The following is a 19,055-nucleotide window of genomic DNA, read 5'->3' as shown; positions in this document are numbered from 1 at the left end:
GTTATGCAATTAGATTACTTTTTTCCAAGTAATTAGTGAAGTCGTGCATTAACTTTTAATTTCCAAGAATATATCTGAGTTACTTTTTAAATAAGTAATTCCAATTGCTTTGTTTTCCCATGTATTGACTGACAGCTCTCCTGTCCCCATGTTGAGAGAAATCGTGAGTAAGTGCAGAGGTGTGTGCGCTGTGTGAACATGATGTTACTGTGGTTCCAGACTAAATGTCAACATGAATTTACGTAAAACAGAATCAGTATTCCTCAAAATAAAGAAAAACTGTAAAAACTAATAAGCAAAAATTACTTTACATAAACAACATTTGTATTTCATATATATGTATAAATATATATATATATATATATATATATATATATATTATATACATTTATATAATATGTGCATGTGTCTTTCAGCTGTGAATGTACATTTCCTTCAGCCTGGGGCTTTATTTCACTTTTGGTGTGAAAGGGCTTTTACATTTGTCAAAATTACAACTTTTTATATTAGAAACAAACAAGAAAGCCCAGGCCAGATGACAAAAAAGTTACGCAAAGGTAACATAAGGCATTACTTTCTATTAAACGAAACTAAGTAAAGTAATTTGTTACTTTTTTTTAAGAGCGTAATTGTCAGGTGTGGACGGAGAGGCAGACACAAGGTTAGTGGAAGTACTTTTCTTAATTTATTTCCTTTCCACAAACTTAACTCAAACTCAAAGGATTTCCAACAGAACATAAACGTCGATCTAAGAGATCGGTAAACATAGACTGTGAGTCCAACACCCAGGCTTTTCCTCTTCCTAGAGACAGGTCGGTTATGAAGGCTTACGGCACAGGAGATCCTGGAATACCATGAGGTGAGTAGAAGGTAAGTAGCTTGCGACCTCGAGACCAGCCAACGAGGGAATGTGGTGAGTGACTGATATAGTGGCTGGTAAGTGATGACAGGTGGTAATTAGTATTCTGGTGATTGTGAGCGGGTGCAGGTGGTTGGTGTGGAAGAAGTTGTGGGTGGATCCGTGACAGTACCTCCCCCCCCACGGGCGTCTCCTGGCGCATGGGGCCGACGGCGAGGGCGACCACGTCCTCTTGGGGCAGGGCGGTCGGGGTGTGACTGGTGGAAGTTAGAAAGAAGTGAGGGGTCCAGTACATCCTCTCGGTTAACCCAAGATCTTTCTTCGGGGCCGAATCCTCCCAGTCCACTAGGTATTGAGTCGGCCGCCTGCCGCCGAGAGTCTAGGATTTCCTCGACTTGGTAGATGGTCCCACTGGGGTCGGCCTCGAGGGAGGAGGTACTGGCTCTGTGGAAGGAGGAAGAATGGGATTAGTGTATGGTTTTAGCAGGGACACATGGAAGGTAGGTGAGATGCGGTAAGTGGTTGGGAGCCGGAGCTCGAGGGGACTTCGTTGATTTGTCTGATTACAGGAAGGGACCGACATAGCGAGGGCTCAGTTTTTTGCAGGGCAGACGGAGGCGAATATCCCGCTTGAGAGCCAGACTTGGTCGCCGAGTTGGTAACGGGCGTGGCGGCGCGCGGATATCTGCCTGTTCCTTGTGCCTCCGCACTGCCCGTTGGAGATGTACGTGTGCCGTGTCCCATACTCTTCGCTCTCTCGAAACCATGAATCCACCGGGGACTTGGAGGGCTCTCCAGTCCAGGGAAGAGCGGTGGCTGAAATCCAAACATGCATTGAAATGGGGTGAGTCCGGTAGTTTCCTGCCGCAAGGAGTTTTGGGCGTACTCGGCCCAGGGCAAATATCTGCTCCATTGGTCCTGGTGGCGGTGGCAGTAGGCACGCAGGTAGCGTCCAATCTCCTGTATTTTGCGTTCAGTTTGGCCGTTGGTTTGTGGGTGGTACCCGGAGGATAGACTAACTGAGACTCCAAGCAGTCGGAAGAAACTACGCCAAACTCTGGAGATGAATTGAGGTCCTCGGTTGGAGACGATATCCTCGGGTAAGCCAAAGTTGCGGAATACATGTTGGAATAGAGTTTCGGCTGTTTCAAGAGCAGTGGGTAAGCCTCGTAAAGGGATTAGCTTGCAGGCTTTTGAAAACCGATCCACGACAACGAGTATGGTGGTGGATCCGTTGGATCCGTGGGATAGGTAAGGGAACGAGTTTTCCTTTGGGTAAGTGACGGGGGTAGAGACAACGGCACAGACGGCACAGCCCTTGACGTAACGGACCATGTCCTGGTTCATGTTTGGCCACCAGTACTTGTGTCGGAGTAGTAAGAGTGTGCGTTTACGGCCCGGGTGGCCGGATCCCGGAGATGTGTGAAGTGAGTCTAGAAGAGGGAGATGGAGGGTAGACGGGACGTAGAGTTTCCCGGCGGGGATTCCTGGCGGAGCAGGCTCAGATTGGTTGGCGGTTCGGATCTGATCATCCACTTTCCAGATGATGGGGCAAGCGAAGATTTTGGGTGGCAGGATGGGTTCTGGATTTTCGGGTGATGGATCGGGTTGGTAAAGACGGGATAGAGCGTTGGCTTTGAGGTTCTTGTGTCCTGGACGATAGGTTATCGTGAATTTGAACCGAGTGAAGAAAAGGGCCCAGCGGGCTTGACGGGGGTTAAGGCGTTTGGCCTCGCGAAGGTACTGAAGGTTCTTGTGGTCAGTAATCACCTCAAATGGATGTTGTGATCCCTCGAGCCAGTGCCGCCATTCCTCAAGTGCTAGTTTAATTGCCAGCAACTCGCGGTTCCCGATGTCATAGTTTTGTTCAGCAGGTGACATCTTCTTTGAGAAGTAGGCACATGGGTGAAGCACTGGAGGTTCACCCCTTCGCTGGGATAACACGGCACCAACTCCCACCGTTGACGCATCTACTTCCACCACGAAGCTACGGTTGGGATCCGGATGGGTGAGTGTCGGAGCGGTACAGAAGGAGGTCCTTAACTTTTGGAAGGCTCGTTCTGCTTGGGGTGTCCAGGTAAGGGATTTTGGTTTTCCTTGGAGGAGAGAGGTTAGAGGGGCCGACTGATGACTATAGTTGGCTATGAAACGCCGATAAAAGTTAGCGAACCCGAGGAATCGTTGGAGCTCCTTGATGGAAGACGGTTGTGGCCAATTCCTTACGGCCTCCACCTTGGTAGGGTCCATCTGTACACCATTTGCATCGATGACATAACCCAAGAAGTGGATCTGGGTTCGATGGAATTCGCACTTTTCAAGTTTGAGGTATAATTGGTACTGGCGGAGACGTTGGAGGACTTGGGCGACGTGGTTTTGGTGTTCCTCGAGGGTGGTTGAGTAAATCAGGATATCGTCAATGTAAATGAGCGTGAATCGATTCAGCATGTCCCGGAAGATTTCATTCATAAAGTTTTGGAATATGGAGGGTGAGTTTGAAAGGCCATACGGCATAACCTGATATTCATAGTGCCCGGTGGGTGTAATAAAGGCCGTCTTCCACTCATCACCTTTCCGTATGCGGATTAAGTTATAGGCACTGCGAAGATCGAGTTTGGTGAAAATTCGGGCCCCACGAAGTTCTTCCAGGGCAGCCGGGACCAGAGGTAGGGGATGGGCAAACTTGATCGTTTTTGCATTTAGTGCTCTGTAATCGATGCATGGACGGAGGCCTCCGTCCTTCTTTGCGACAAAGAAGAAACTGGATGCTGCGGGTGATGTGGAGGGCCGGATGAATCCTTGCTGTAGTGCCTCTCTCACGTATTCCTCCATAGCGGCGCTGCTCAGGGATGGAGAGCGGGTAAACATGACCTTTGGGCAGTTTGGCTCCAGGTAACAGGTCTATGGTGCAGTCCCAGGGTCGATGTGGAGGAAGACGAGTGGCGGCCGCTTTGCTGAACACGCCTTGGTATGGAAGGTAGGCCTGAGGAATTTTGACTGAGGTAAGCGTGGTAGGACTCTCAACGGTGGTGGAATTAAGTGGGAGAGATGGTGGGGCTTGGTGAGGCACCGGCAGTTTGGTGAGGCACTTCTTGAGGCAGGACGAACTCCAGCGAGGATTTCTCCCGACCTCCAATGTACTTCTGGATGATGTTGAGCGAGCCAAGGACGACCCAGGACGACATCCACGACTGCCTCCTCTAAGACGAGGAAAGAGATCTGCTCCTCATGAAAGTGTCCCACCCGGAGCGTCACTTCTGGAGTGTGGTGGCGTACCAGTCCCTTACTCAGTGGTTTGCCCTGAATGGTGGAGATTCGATAAGAGGTGGTACTCAATTCGAGGTAGTTGAAGGTGAGTAAGGCTGGTAGAAGAGATGAAGTTTCCTGCGGCCCCGAATCAATGAGGATTTCCACTGGAAAGGATTGGTCAAGGTAAAGAATTAAAGCGTGATTATGCGGAATCTGGGAAACGTCAGGGTGGAGATGGACCGTACTCACCGAGGAATTCGCAGGGCGAACGGGACAGGAAACGACGGTGTGACTTCCCGAACCACAGTACATGCACAGGTTTTGGTCCTGCGGCGAGCCCGTTCCTCCGGGACAGGTGATACCGATCCACTTGCATGGGCTCTGGGACAGACGGAACGGATCCTGATAAGGTGGGTACTGGGGACGTCTCTACATGACACGCATTCAGCTGTTGGGAGATGTGTAGGGATTTTGTAGGAAGCCTTCCAAACCTACGGAGTCCTCGACACGACATCTGCTGTTTTATAGCGGGTTCGAGACCTCGCCGATAGGCGGCGAGGAGCGCTGTCTCATTCCACCCACTGCTAGCGGCCAGAGTACTAAAGCGCACAGTGTAATCATGGACGGACATGTTGGCTTGTCGTAACTGGAAGAGTTCTTCATGCACCGAGAGGGAGGAGGCGGTCTGGCTGAACACCTCGCGGAAATGGTCGGTGAATGCATCCAGGGATCGCACGATGGGGCTGTGTGAGTTCCAGATCGCCTCAGCCCATTGCAGGGCTCTTCCAGACAGCAGGGACATGATGAAAGCTATCTTTGCTCGATCGTTCAGGAATTGGTGAGGTTGAAACTCAAAATATAGTGAGCACTGAAGCAGAAAGCCACCACAGGTGGCAGCGCCGCCGAGTAGAGGGTGGGTTTGGCCATAGGGCATCCGGAAGGAAGTGGAGGGCTCGGAGGTGGTGGTAGGGCTCATGGAAGGCACGCACTAGTTCGGAGAATGGGTCTGGCGCCGGGAGAGCTTGGTCTTCCATTTCCCGACTTTCTTTGCTGGGCTGGTCTTCTGTCAGGTGTGGACGGAGAGGCAGACACAAGGTTAGTGGAAGTACTTTTCTTAATTTATTTCCTTTCCACAAACTTAACTCAAACTCAAAGGATTTCCAACAGAACATAAACGTCGATCTAAGAGATCGGTAAACATAGACTGTGAGTCCAACACCCAGGCTTTTCCTCTTCCTAGAGACAGGTCGGTCATGAAGGCACGGCACAGGAGGTCCTGGAATACCATGAGGTGAGTAGAAGGTAAGTAGCTTGCACCTCGAGACCAGCCAACGAGGGAATGTGGTGAGTGACTGATATAGTGGCTGGTAAGTGATGACAGGTGGTAATTAGTATTCTGGTGATTGTGAGCGGGTGCAGGTGGTTGGTGTGGAAGAAGTTGTGGGTGGATCCGTGACAGTAATATTGCATGCAATATTGTAATGCATTACTTTCAAAAGTTACTTTTTCCAACACTGTTTAAGAAATGTCTATTAGGGTAAAGCAAGTGTCATTCCACGGCATTATAATCTGTAGCTCATGAAAATGTTACATCAGCATATGTTTGTGTTGCTCATGACTAAGAAAGTACATATAATAAAATAATACAAAAAAATACATATCAAAAACGCTTAAAGAATACGAGTTTGCAATAAAAAAGCTTGTATGTACTGTTGAGATGTTTCAAGGGATTTAAATACATTTGCAAGGCACTGCGTTACGCTTTAAATCATTTACATGTATAATACACATCAAGTTTTTTTTTTTTGTTGTTTTTTTCTTGCACCTTACCCAAGTGAGTGTTCAAAGCGAGTGTGAGTTGCGCCTGGATACACCAGATACTTTGTGCCCAGCTGTTTGATGTGTCTGAGTCTCTGAAACTGAGGAGCGTCAATGATCTTCACCAGCAGATGAGGCAGCTCAATGTGACCATGAATGGGGTCATTGAAAATCTGCAGGATACAAAAGGGTAAATATGAATTTAATTAAGTTTATTGCTGTAGCAAGTTTGAGGTTCAATTCTTCTCTGCTGGCTTAACATGTGTGAAAATAAATATATACACTACCACTCAAAAGTTTTTGAACAGTAAGATTGTTAATGTTTTTTGAAGAAGACTCTTCTGCTCACCAAGACTGCATTTATTTCATCCAAAGTACAGCAAAACAGTAACATTTTGAAATATTTTTACTATTTAAAATATTCTATTTGAATATATTTTAAAATGTAATTTATTCATGTAATTTCAAAGCTGAATATTTAGCATCATTACTCCAGTCTCATGATCCTTCAGAAATCATTCTAATATCCTGATTTGCTGCTCAAAAAATCATTATTATTATTATTATGTAGAAAACAGATTAGTTTATTGTTTTAGGTTTATTTGATGAATAAGTTCAGAAGAACAGCATTAATCTGAAATGGAAATCTTTGTAACATTATAAATGTCTTTATCATCACTTTTGTTCAATTTAAAGCATCCTTGTTAAATAAAAGTATTAATTTCTTTAATTCTGAATGGTAGTGTAAAATGTTACAAATGTATTTACTGCATTTCAGATAAATGTTGATCTTTGGATCTTTCTATTCATCAAAAAATCCTGAAAAAATAAAGTGCTCAACTGTTTTAAATATTGATAATAATAATAATAATAATAACTAGATTAAAAAGTTCGTCGAGACAAACTTTAAGTTGGCTTGAGAAAGCCGGACCAAAAAGTTTAAAAAGTTTTAAGTTTGATGGTTTTCAATATGAAATAGTTTGCAGTTTAAAGTAGTTTTACAAACTTAAAGCAATACAGTCTGACATATATAGATAGATCTATCATGTATCTATTATATATCATAGATAGATAGATAGATAGATAGACAGACAGACAGACAGATAGATAGATAGATAGATAGAAAGATAGATGCACAAAGTGGGACCACAGAGTGGTTGCTATAACGGTTGCTAGGCTAACTGGGGTGGTTGCTAGGGTGTTGTTATGTGGTTGATAGATAGATAGATAGAGTCAGATGATAGATAGATAGATAGATAGATAGATAGATAGATAGATAGATAGATAGATAAGATAGATAGATAGAGTCAGATGATAGATAGATAGAGTCAGATGATAGATAGATAGATAGATAGATAGATAGATAGCTAGATACAGTCAGATTATAGATAGATAGATAAGATAGATAAGATAGATAGATAGAGTCAGATGATAGATAGATAGATAGATAGATAGATAGATAAATAGATAGATAGATAGATAGATAGATAGATAGATAGATAGATAGATAGATAGATAGATAGAGTCAGATGATAGATAGATAGATAGATAGATAGATAGATAGATAGATAGATACAGTCAGATTATAGATAGATAGATACAGTCAGATGATAGATAGATAGATAGATAGATAGATAGAGTCAGATGATAGATAGATAGATAGATAGATAGATAGATACAGTCAGATTATAGATAGATAGATAAGAAACATTAGATAGATGAGTTTGAATGGATTAGAAATAGTATTGAGGTCAGTGTGACCCCAATCAACTTTCTTTAGTTAAAAAATGTTTCCCTTCATCTCAGTGGAATAAGATTTTGTGACTTTTCAACATTTTCTATCTGTATTCACATAAAAAAAAGGGCTTGATTCGGTTCTGAAGGTATGTAATTCTTTTTTTTTACAAATATGGCCAATTGAAAATGAATGGGAAATACGAAAAAATCTATATATAGATTTTTTTTTTTTAATTTGTCAAAAAATAATAATAAATCCAGCATAGGTCTGAAAATTTCACACAGAAATGAAGGCCTGGTACTAGATCACAAATGCAATGCAGAAAAGACACGCACACACACACACACATACAAAAACACACACATGTGACTGCAACAAAGAGCATTTTTATAGAAATTGGCAAATAAAATCAATAAATTCTGCATAAATCTGAAAATGTCCACACAACAAAATTAAAGCCTGATACTAGAGCACAAATGCAATGTGGAACGAGCATACTCACTCACGTAAGTACACATGCACACACACTCTCTCTTACACACATACTCACCATTCATATCTGCTTATTGCAGTTGTTTTTTCGTTTCGACATTTATGTAAAAAAAATAAATGTATATTTTATTTTTTAGATTGAAATAAATATGTACCTGCAATCAAGTTTTAGTGACAACTTGTGTGGCATTTCTGCAAATTTATGTGGCATTATTGCAAAAGCGAGCACTTATACAGTTTTACTTCCAGAAAAATGAATGGCTCTCTATGGGCCTCTGCTGGATATATATGGTCATTACACTATTCTTTCAAAATCTGTGATTTCTGTGAAGTTTTTCTCTAACCACCAGATGGCAGTATTGTACACCTAACACCTAGATCAATATCCAGAATGTATAGATGAGAAGTAAACAAACAAACAAAAAAGATATATTATTTGTATGATTAAAAATTTATAAATGTTTTACAATTACTCCTTTCAATTTTGGGGTCATATTGCCCCCAAAGGACACAGGTGTAAACAGGAAAAACAGGTCTTATGATTGAAAGGTCTATGTTTGTTTATTTGTTTGTTTGTGTGTGTGAGGCGTGTCTGTGTGTGTGCGGCGTGTGTGTGTGTGTGTGTGTGTGTGTGTGTGAGATAAATCTCAGATAGAGAGATAGATAAGTTTGAATGGGTTAGAAATAGTACATAGAAGGGAAGTCTGATAGATAGATAGATAGACAGATAGATAGATAGATAGATAGATAGATAGATAGATAGATAGATAGATAGATAGATAGATAGATAGATAGATGAGTTTGATTGGGTTAGAAATAGTACATAGAAGGGAAGTCTGATTGAGTCTAATGGGCTTCAGTGTGTTTAGATTTAAATTTTGACAGTTGGAGTTTGACGGAATGTTCAGATGAGCCATAGGAGTCTATGGGATTTTTTATGATTTTTAATCTTCATTTTTATGAAAACCGTAAGTCGGATTAGTTAGAAAAGATATAGCACGCTAAGTCAGATCAGTCTCAAGACTTGGGCTGAGTTTGGAGTTTGTAGAGTTAAAGCTCTAGGAGGAGTAGCAGTCAGAAATTTTAGTCTCAGAAAAAGAATAATAAGAAGTTTAAGTACAATATCAGTAAGTTGGCTTTCTCAAGCCAACTTAATAATAATCAGAAATGTTTCTTGAGCAGCAAATCAGCATATTAGAATGATTTCTGAAGGATCATGTGACTGAAGACTGGAGTAATGACGCTGAAAATTCAGCTTTGATCACAGCAATAAATTATATTTTAAAATATATTTAAATAGAAAGCAATTATTTTAAATAGTAAACATATTTTACAATGTTATTGCTGTATTTTGGATCAAATAAATGTAGGCTTGGTGAGCAGAAGAGACTTCTTTAAAAAAACACTAAAAATCTTTTTACTTTTACACCTAAAGGCAGGTTACATAGAACAAAGCTAAATAAAGAACAATGGAAACAGGAGGAATATATGCAAACCAATGACTAACAAAATACACCTGTGAACAATCAACACGATCAACCAATCAGAACGCGACACATGAAACACGGAACCAATGAAAACAAAGGCAGGGGAAGCACATGGCAGGATCACATGAGGGAACTTACCCTGCGTCCAAGTGTGCATACTATCCACCCTATCTGCCCTAAATAGTATCGAAAATGACTTTAGGCTGGATAGTATGCACATTGGGACTCAGGCAGGATATGACGACTAACCAGGAAGATGGCAATAGATGCGTTCGAGATGCACTACACTAGCCTGCGAGAGCAGCCGCTTGCAGTCGGGGCGGAATTAAAAGTGGAGACGTCAAGTTGGACACTTTCTGCTCCCAGTAGTGACGCTCTCATGGTGTTTCCACTCTTATCACAGATTTAAATGCAATATTTGTCAAATACACAGAAATGTTTTTATGAGCAACAGAAACACTTTTTATATACTGCTTAATACAGCGCCATCTGTTCATGAATAAAATTCAACATAAACATACACTATTTAAATACCAATAAAGTGGGGGTTTATATGCTTTTATCAGTGTTTTATTGATAAACGTGATTCGATATAACAGTGTGACTACAGTAAAAATGCTTTTACTGTTAAAAAAAACACAGATTTGTGAGCATTATTGGAATTGAATTGTTAGAATAAACACGCAACTTGTCATCACAGAATCTAACCAATGAGAATACAGTGTGTCGTCATCAAGGCTCTTGCAGCTGATTTTGAGCAACTGCAGCGCCTGACCTCGGTGGCTGGTCTCGTTTTGTTCTCGTGGTACTTTGATGGCACATGTGATCATAAGGCGGCTGCGGCACCGATCAAAGTCGGACAAATGTTCTAACCAGAATGCATCGCTTTTGTCAGGCGGCAGCCAATTTTTGCGGCGCCGCATTAAGTCGAACGCACCTATTGACTAAACTACAAAATAAAAGACATGAAAACCTAACTGTGATACAAAGCCCAAAACCAAACGTGACAATATCAGATTAATTATCCAATTAATTTATTATATGGATGTAGTATTTCAGATATGTCGATGCCAGTGAATGAACAGCGTAAGAGATGTTTTGCATGATGTTAAATGATTACGAAATGATTAATTGAGTTTTTATTAGGGTTTACAATGTATCATAGTTGCCACACCACACAAATGCCCTAGATATCATTTTTCTCTCTTGCATTTAATAGTGACATATTCTATTTTTTACCTTGACTGAGGAGGATTGATTGTTTTCTGACAGCTCTCCGACAGACTCCTCTTCTTCTACAAAAAAGGAGATGATTTTAGATCTTGGTGTAAGAAATATTTTATTTAGTTTCATCTTATGTATCATCATAAACGCTGATCTCATGGTTGTTTTGTAACTTGAGCAAAATATATTCTACTATAGTATGCTATCAAAAATATCAGCATACACATTTGAAAATAAATAAATGAATAAATAACTACAACATGCCACAGTTGCAATATAAATTTAACACTGACAAATCTATTCCCGTAACAAAGCAACACATTTACTACAGTAAAGCGTGATTAATTGTAGTAGTATATATTTTATATTGTTTATGTTTGTGTACTGTATGCCAATGTTTCTCTGTTCCTCATGAGTCTTTTCAGACTATGGGGCTGTTTTAGACTTTGGTTTGAAATGAATTGAATTTAAATGGATGGCACATCTTCATCACAACAGGAGTGGTTCATGTTAATTGCTGAACAAGCAGGCAGTAACTGTAGATTTGAATGTCACTCATGTAAAGTTAAGCAAACTGGGCTTCAGTCGTGCCACTCTTGCTCTAGTTGCACGTCTCAGTAACATTGGTGCTTATATAAAATAAATATAATTAATTAATAATTTGGCATGTTTCCAAATGCGTTCTTTAGCTCTATTACGGAGTTTCAGTGCCATGGGAAATCGTAATGTCTAGGCAATATTTTGAAATTGGGCTTAAATAATAAAAGTATGAGCTTGAAGTTGTAAGGAAAGCAAGTATGGTTCTAATGGGGCCGCAGTGGCACCACAGGGATCATACATACACATCACAAAATGTCATAAGTGCTTGACAACAAAAACAACACGAATTATACATCACTACAAATGCACAGAAATGCAGAGTAACCTGAATCAATGAACTCATTGCTCTTGCACCACTTATGGAAGCTCTCCTCTGCTTTGTGCTGGACCTCCTGATAACTGCCATCAGTTTTATTGTAGTACACCCTCACAAGATATTCATGAAACCTTTTTGGTTTGAGACTGGAGACCTGCAGGGACAAGAGAAACCAAACACAACCTGTTAACCAGCTTTTCTCTGGCCAGGAATATGCTTTACTTACCCAGAGATGAATTTGGGTATGTGCACTAAATTAGAGCAAACTACATCTACATAGCATAAACTATAAACTAGATCTGAATAGCCTTTGCTCAGACCCCTTCAATTCAGTAAGCTTACATTTACACACCTTATTTGCACAAATGTGTTCATAGTTACTCAATTAAACATATTATAGAGATTAATAAGATATGAGATTCAATAATATAATCCTTGATAGTTCTGTAAATAATGTAGATAAGTCAGATTTGATACCTGGTACTTCTCCAGCTTGAAGGCTTTTTTTGGCTCATTCTTGCTGTAGAAATGAACATTATCAATGGGATTTTTACCCACTTCACCAAAACCCATGTCAAGAACCTGAATGATAGCATAGCATAGAAAAATAAACTGTGAAAATGAAGAGGTAGAAAATGATTGTGTTATTTTTACTGTTGAAACGTACATAAATGTCAAAGTCCTCAGCATTCAGAGGATTATTGTCTGTGATTATTTCCCGCCATTGTTTTTGCAGTTCTTCCTAAAGGTTTGGAAGAATAAATCAGTCAAATATTACACTTCATGAGAAATAATACAGGCAAAAGATATTAAAAAAGCTTTTAAAAGCTTCAATAGTGTCATGCCCCTGGACTGTTTTGCTGTGGTTTTTGCTCTCCATGTGTTCCCTGTGACCCAGTATCCCCCCTGTCTGATTGTTAATTTGATTCCAGGTGTGTCTCCTTAGTTCCCTCGTTATCCTGAGTTTAAAAGCCCCAGTCCTTTCAGTTAGTGTTTGATGGTCCTTGAATGTCTTCATGTGTTCTATGTCCCCTGATTGAATTATTAAAGTCTCTTGTTTTGCTAATTCCTCGTTCCTGGTTCCCGTGTGACATGTGGTGTCTAACAATTTAACAAAATATGAATCTGAAAAACTCATTTGTGTGTGAACATCGCATAAAAAGATGCATATTGTAATAAAACAGAAACATTTTAAATGCTTATTTAGATATTTAGAAGTATTCATCAAACACTTTATTTGATGTGACTATCTCTGCCACGCAAATTAGTGCGAACATAAAAAAAACATTTGTTTTTTTATAACAACAATAGGTAATATATACTACCCTTGCAGAAATCACATGTGCAGTCACATGTTAAAAACATTTTGGCATTTGGACAATAATTGCTCTTTTTTTTTTTTTTGGAGAAATTCATAATCATGACAGTTCTGCACCATAAATGTTTGAAATGAGTAAGAATGAAGACCTGATACACTTGAATCCTGGAGGCTTTATCAGGCTGCTCTTTCAATCTGGCCTTCAGTTCTTCCTAAAAGATTCAGAAATATATATGCAAATACAAGAGTAAATGAAACTCAGACACAGAGGAGAAGTAATATTTAACAATTTTTTATCTTCAATAACATATCCTCCTGTGTGATCTGACTCTCTCTCACAGCAGATCGGGTGCATAGCTAAAATATAATGCAGTGGGGTCCTTGCGATCAGCATAAACTGAAAAATGGGACAGTTTTAATGACAGACATTCACAAGTGAAGGCCACATAGCTAATGGTGCTATTTGTGAATGTGTCATAATAAGTCATCTTGTTCGTGCCAAGCAATTTATTATGAAGACTAAAAGGACATGTGTAAATACATACGTGTTAACTTTTACACAAAGTAAATGTGTTATAGTGATACCTTTAAATCATTTTCATTCAGTCGGGCTTCTCCAACAAACTTTGGCAGACGTCTGATGACAATGTCCTCCAAAATGCTTCTGGCTTCATCCAGATCAAAGATGTGATCTGTTAAAAGGACAGGGGAAATGGCTCACTGAATTTTACCTTTCAGCAAAGAGCATATTTATTATGTATATGGCCCAACATAATATGATGTCAAAAATAACCTTGTCATTTGATACAAAACTCAAAATCATTTAAAGAATAATTTCTCTTGATTTGTACCCATGCTTTCTCTGACCTGTGAGTTTGGTGAACTCTAGCATGTCGTCTATGGCATCGGAGATCTTGCGATCTGGACTCAGCTTGTCATCAGCTTTTACGAGAGCTTTGTTAATCCTAATGTACAAAGAGAAACACACGTACTGTACACTTGTAAAATGCAGTAAAATCTGGGGAAATGTCGTAATACATGAAGAAGATTGAATACAATAAATAAATGTTCTCTTTCACACAAAACCCACTTGACGTCAATGATGTAGCCGATCTTGTGCCGAAGGGCCTGACGATGAAGAGTGTATCTGGTTTGAAACATCCCATAAATGTTATCTACCACCTGTGAGAGAAACAGAGAGACACGGACCACCGACTGAGACAAAGAAACAGAATATTAATCACAGAACAGTGCATTTAAAAATGTCAAAAAAGCACTTATATTCAAGGTAGTAATACAAAAAAAAAAGATGCAGAGTGCTTTTAATATAAAGGTTATTGATCCATTACATAAAAGAGTAGTACTAGATGACATGAATGACAATAAGTAAAAATGTAATAATGTGAGATTTAATTGATGATTTGATTTACTGATTGGAACTTTAAAAAGCCAACAGTGTGAAACTGAGAAGACTAATTATTAGACTGATGCACATGGTAAGATTATTAATTAAAAAGTGTTCAAAGTGTTTTCTCCTACTTTGTCCTATTGGTGTATAAATAATCCAGTTAATTTAGATCAGATTTGCCAGGTTTTATTAGAATATCCATGTACTCCTTGTGGTTATTGTCTTATTGTCTTTTGATTTGCATTGTCTACCAGAATGGTTTGTCTGCTTGTTTTTTGGACCTTTTAAATTATGCTTTTCTGTGATTTTTGAATTGAACAAACTGCTGTAAATTGATCAGCCTCTTTCTTCTGGCATGTTTCATGAGCGCATTAATACTTACTGTACTTTACATTACAAAGTTTACTAAGGGCAGCATTATTCACCTAAGCGAACAGTATATGCAGTTTTGATACGGTGCAAAGAGTCAAACAGAACCTAAACAAAATCATGCACACATAGTGATGGGTGTAAATGAAGTGATTTACCTTGTCTCTGAAGCAGATATGATTCCTCCCATACACCTTACAGACCCGAGCAGATTTCAGCAGACGCTGATGATCAAACCCGTTTGGGATTCCAAGATAATGACAGTCTCTGTACAAAAAGAGCAATTCAACTAACTCTAGAACTCTCTATTGTAATTCTATTTTATCTATTTGTTTTCTTAAAAAAAAAAACATTTGACCCTCTAACTCTTGCACTGTTTTCTAAATGATTGTTTTCTCTTTTTTTTTTCTTTTTTTAAAAAGGCCTCTAACACTGGCTTTCTCTATTTTTTTTATTTTTTTATATTCTATCTATTTGTTTTCTTTTTATTTATTATATACATTACAAACAAATAAAAAAATAAAACCTTGTTATGTGTACTCCCAGACAGCATGCAGTGTCGGCCCAGATCCGGCCCACATCTGGCCCGCATGGATTTCACGCGGGCCAGATGTGGGCCGGATCTGGGCCAACACTATGTTGCTGTCTGGGCTGTGTTAAGCTAATATCATTGCTCTTTTGTTGATTTTGATTGTTTCCATTGTCCTCATTTGTAAGTCACTTTGGATAAAAGCATCTGCTAAATGACTAAATGTAAATGTAAATATAAACTAATGCAACAGGTGATGGAGCAATACAGCTTATCTTCAACTGTAAATTATTGTATAATTCAAATTGTTTAAAAGTAAGCAAGTGGTGGTTCTTTTCATTCAGAGGCAGAACCAAAAACTGGGACTTTTCAGACACTTCCTAACCAACTGAGCCAAATTAAACAACACAGGGCTGTCAATGACTGCACAAGGACTACTTTAAAGACTACTTACCGAGACAAATAGTCCCATTTGTCCACATCAATGCCGTTTAGTTTATTTGCCACAATCTCATACAGGAAGGATTTGTTTTCAGGTCTTCCCCTCGCTGTCCACTGCAAGACTGACCAACTTAAACACTGCTGTCTCCTTATAAAGACTGACTGAAAATATCACATTCAACAGTTATTTACCTTACTATCTGAAGTGTTGCATCCCAGAATTAATTCCTCAATGAAGACAATGTCTTCATCTAGATTCAGTCCATAGTCTTTTATCATTTTGTCCAGTCCGTTCTTCTTTCTCATGCAGCGAAACATCTGAACAGATGCCTCCTCATGCTTCAGAAGATCAACATAAAAATACAGTATAAAGAAACTACTCAGTCATACTAAACAGTAGTTTTTTTCCTAATTATAAGTTTATATTGACTTAAAAAGGCAAGAGCCAAATGAAAACAATTTGTGTCTATAGCTAAATATGTGTATCTATATAATATCTAGCTCATTGACATACAGTATATAATATAATAAGTGATTCTTATAAGACAATTAATGATGCTTACCTGCCACTTGTTACCTGAGAAATGAAAAGACATTTTAGAGATTAGGTCATGCAGGTTTTATAAATACATAAATCATAAATTAACTTGTGTGCCGACCCCGTGACCTTCATAAGGAAAAGATGGGACTAATGTCTAAAGATCTTTCAGTATGTTGGAAAGATGACAGTAAAAGAGTGATTTGAGATTCATAATGTATTATGTATTTATTTAAATAACTCTTTCCCATTACTCTCCAAATTTGCCTTGCTTGTAAGGATGTGATGGTTTAGAAATAATGAGATTTGTGTTGTAAAAACATGCCGAAACAGAAATAGTATTAATTATTGCTTACTTATATGCACAGCTCAGCACAAACATTAAAATGAATGAAATGAGAAAACTCTTACCAGGCTGGACTTCAGGGATGAACATGCCATCAAACAAATCAGAGAACGGACCGTGACCTGACAGGACCAAACATATAACATGCATTTACTATATGGACAGCTGATGAATGATTTGAGATTTAAGCTCAGATGTGTTCATTCATGTTGTTATATGAGAGATGAAAAAAACAAAAACATGGTTTACTATAAACCCTTAAAAGTCAGAAGTCAGAAAGAGCTTTATTACAGACATAGTGCTAACAAACATACATGATAGCGCAGACATACATAGGAATAACACAGTACAGCTGGAATTTAACACACAAAAAAAATAATGCACTACAGAAGTAGAAGTATAGAAACGTAGATATGTTATTTACAAGAGTGCAGTTACAAATGTACAAACGTTGGACTCTGTATAAATATGTCAGTTACGATGACAATGTATAAGTTATGAAAGTTTTAATTGTTCAGGCTGAGTATAGCCTGCAGGAAAAAAACAAAAACAAAACTGTTCTTGTGTCTGGCTGTTCTGGTGGTCAGTGCTCTGTAGCGCTGTATGGAGAATGAACTGTCATATTTGTAGCCATATAATTGTGACCAGTCTGTTGAGTAACTACTTAAAACAAAAACAACAACAGTAAAAGTATTTCTATTTATGTTTTTTTTTTATAATGATTTTCTGTCGCTTAATAAAAAGTTAAATTCTTTGAAAATTGTTCCATCCCTGAATATGATGTCTGGATATATATTTTTTTTTTCGCTTTCCTCTTTGTGCTGGTTTTCAGTTTTTACTTTCACTTTCAAAGGTGATGTCTTGATTGGTTCCTTCTTTTGTCGACGAGTGATTTGCGATCGCAACCGAAAGCCGGGGGAATTATAAAAACGACACGTCAATGCAAACATGCCGTTTATTTTTGACGTGTGCTGTAATTTTGATTAGTTGCGGTCTTAGTTAGTTAGTTAGTCAGTTCGTTACAAACTCTGTGAATTGATTGCGTTTGTTCTTTTTGCCTTAATTTTGAGTTAAGGTAAGAAAAGTCATGTGACATACATGGAAAGTGTCTCTATATATGGTGCTTTCCAAACCGGATATATCGCCCTCCAAAGGACACTTTGGAGTGAAAGCGCCGACATATGGCGCAGTTGTGCTTCGGGTGTCCCGAGATCGAATCCGCCTCGTGGACCTTTCCTGTTCCCAACCCCCACTTCCTGTCATGTCTGTACTGTCCTGTCATAGAAAAATGCAAAAAAAACAAAAAAAAAAAAACAATCATGGCTGTCATATTCAAGGGTTGTTTCAAACTGAAGTGCTCAAAACTAACCACTTCAAAGGGCCCTCTGGAATGAAAGATTTCAAAGGGTACAACTTCCATACACTTCTGGCCCCCATGATCCTTTGCGCTGATTTTTTCCATGACGACGGCGCCTCCGTGTGGGCACGGGATGATGACACAGAAGGGCAATTCAAGAAACAGTTGTTTGGTCCTCTACACCCTTCAACCCTTCTCAGCTCTCACTCCGGAGGGTAAACCCTTTGAAGGGATTAGGGCACAGGGATGAGCCCTTCCGAATGGAACGCAGGGTCAAATACACTAGATTAGGCAGGTGCCCCATTTTCTATTTTTGGTTTGATAGCCAGTGTAGGTTTGATAAAACATTGTTTTTCTTTTTCTTTTCTACATATTATTTTGTATTAGATAGATTAAGCTAATACAGTTTGGAAAGATTGGTTGATGTGGAACTGTCCAATCCCTCCTATTTATTATGTGTATTTTCATTTTTACCTAGGTGTATATACATAGCAATGGCAAGATTCCAAGGTGACATTGGCTTCAAACTAATGTTTTTGTAAATATAAAATTAATATAGAACAAAAAAAATTAAAAAAAATAAAAAAAATAAATAAAATCCTGCACACTTTCCCCCCAAAAAAAAAAAAAATCACCATTTATTCAGCAATCTTTCCTTTGCGTTTGTCTCTATATTGATTTTTGGCAATAGCCTATGACCTATATGCGTCATACAAAACAATAAAACATCATCATCTAAATCTGTTAATTCTCAATAAGCGCTTTTGTAGATGTCTGACAGAAATAAGAACCCCGCTCATCTTTTTAGTTCACAATGAGCTCACATATTACTCACACTGTGAGCATCACTGTATGAGAATGGTGTGATGTCACTGTGATCATCGCGTGATCTCACGTGTTGCCGGGGGCGGTGCCGGCGGCCTTGCCAGTGATGCCTCTAGACAACCGAGCTTACAAATTATATATACC

At 39.1% G+C, this 19,055-nt stretch overlaps 1 protein-coding gene across 1 annotated transcript in view; it reads right to left on the bottom strand.

Annotated features, from left to right (window-relative positions):
• LOC131544174 (uncharacterized) overlaps positions 1–18,390 on the bottom strand; it is a 38,682-nt gene extending 20,292 nt beyond the window's left edge. The window contains exons 1-15 of the mRNA XM_058782233.1: positions 18,294–18,390; positions 16,795–16,851; positions 16,409–16,422; positions 16,038–16,184; positions 15,859–15,959; positions 15,034–15,142; positions 14,189–14,280; positions 13,966–14,063; positions 13,684–13,790; positions 13,248–13,310; positions 12,448–12,522; positions 12,258–12,362; positions 11,790–11,934; positions 10,880–10,935; positions 5,936–6,096 (exon numbers count right to left, since the gene is read on the bottom strand). Of these exons, the coding sequence (XP_058638216.1) occupies positions 5,936–6,096; positions 10,880–10,935; positions 11,790–11,934; positions 12,258–12,362; positions 12,448–12,522; positions 13,248–13,310; positions 13,684–13,790; positions 13,966–14,063; positions 14,189–14,280; positions 15,034–15,142; positions 15,859–15,959; positions 16,038–16,184; positions 16,409–16,422; positions 16,795–16,851; positions 18,294–18,390 (1,427 nt within the window). The remainder of the gene's footprint in view (positions 1–5,935; positions 6,097–10,879; positions 10,936–11,789; positions 11,935–12,257; positions 12,363–12,447; positions 12,523–13,247; positions 13,311–13,683; positions 13,791–13,965; positions 14,064–14,188; positions 14,281–15,033; positions 15,143–15,858; positions 15,960–16,037; positions 16,185–16,408; positions 16,423–16,794; positions 16,852–18,293) is intronic.
• Positions 18,391–19,055: the final 665 nt, after the last annotated feature.

The sequence above is a fragment of the Onychostoma macrolepis genome, chromosome 01 (genome assembly GCF_012432095.1).
Source record: "Onychostoma macrolepis isolate SWU-2019 chromosome 01, ASM1243209v1, whole genome shotgun sequence".
Classification (NCBI taxonomy): domain Eukaryota; kingdom Metazoa; phylum Chordata; class Actinopteri; order Cypriniformes; family Cyprinidae; genus Onychostoma; species Onychostoma macrolepis.
Note: the sequence above shows the minus strand (reverse complement) of the source record. Positions and strands in the feature narration are given on the sequence as shown.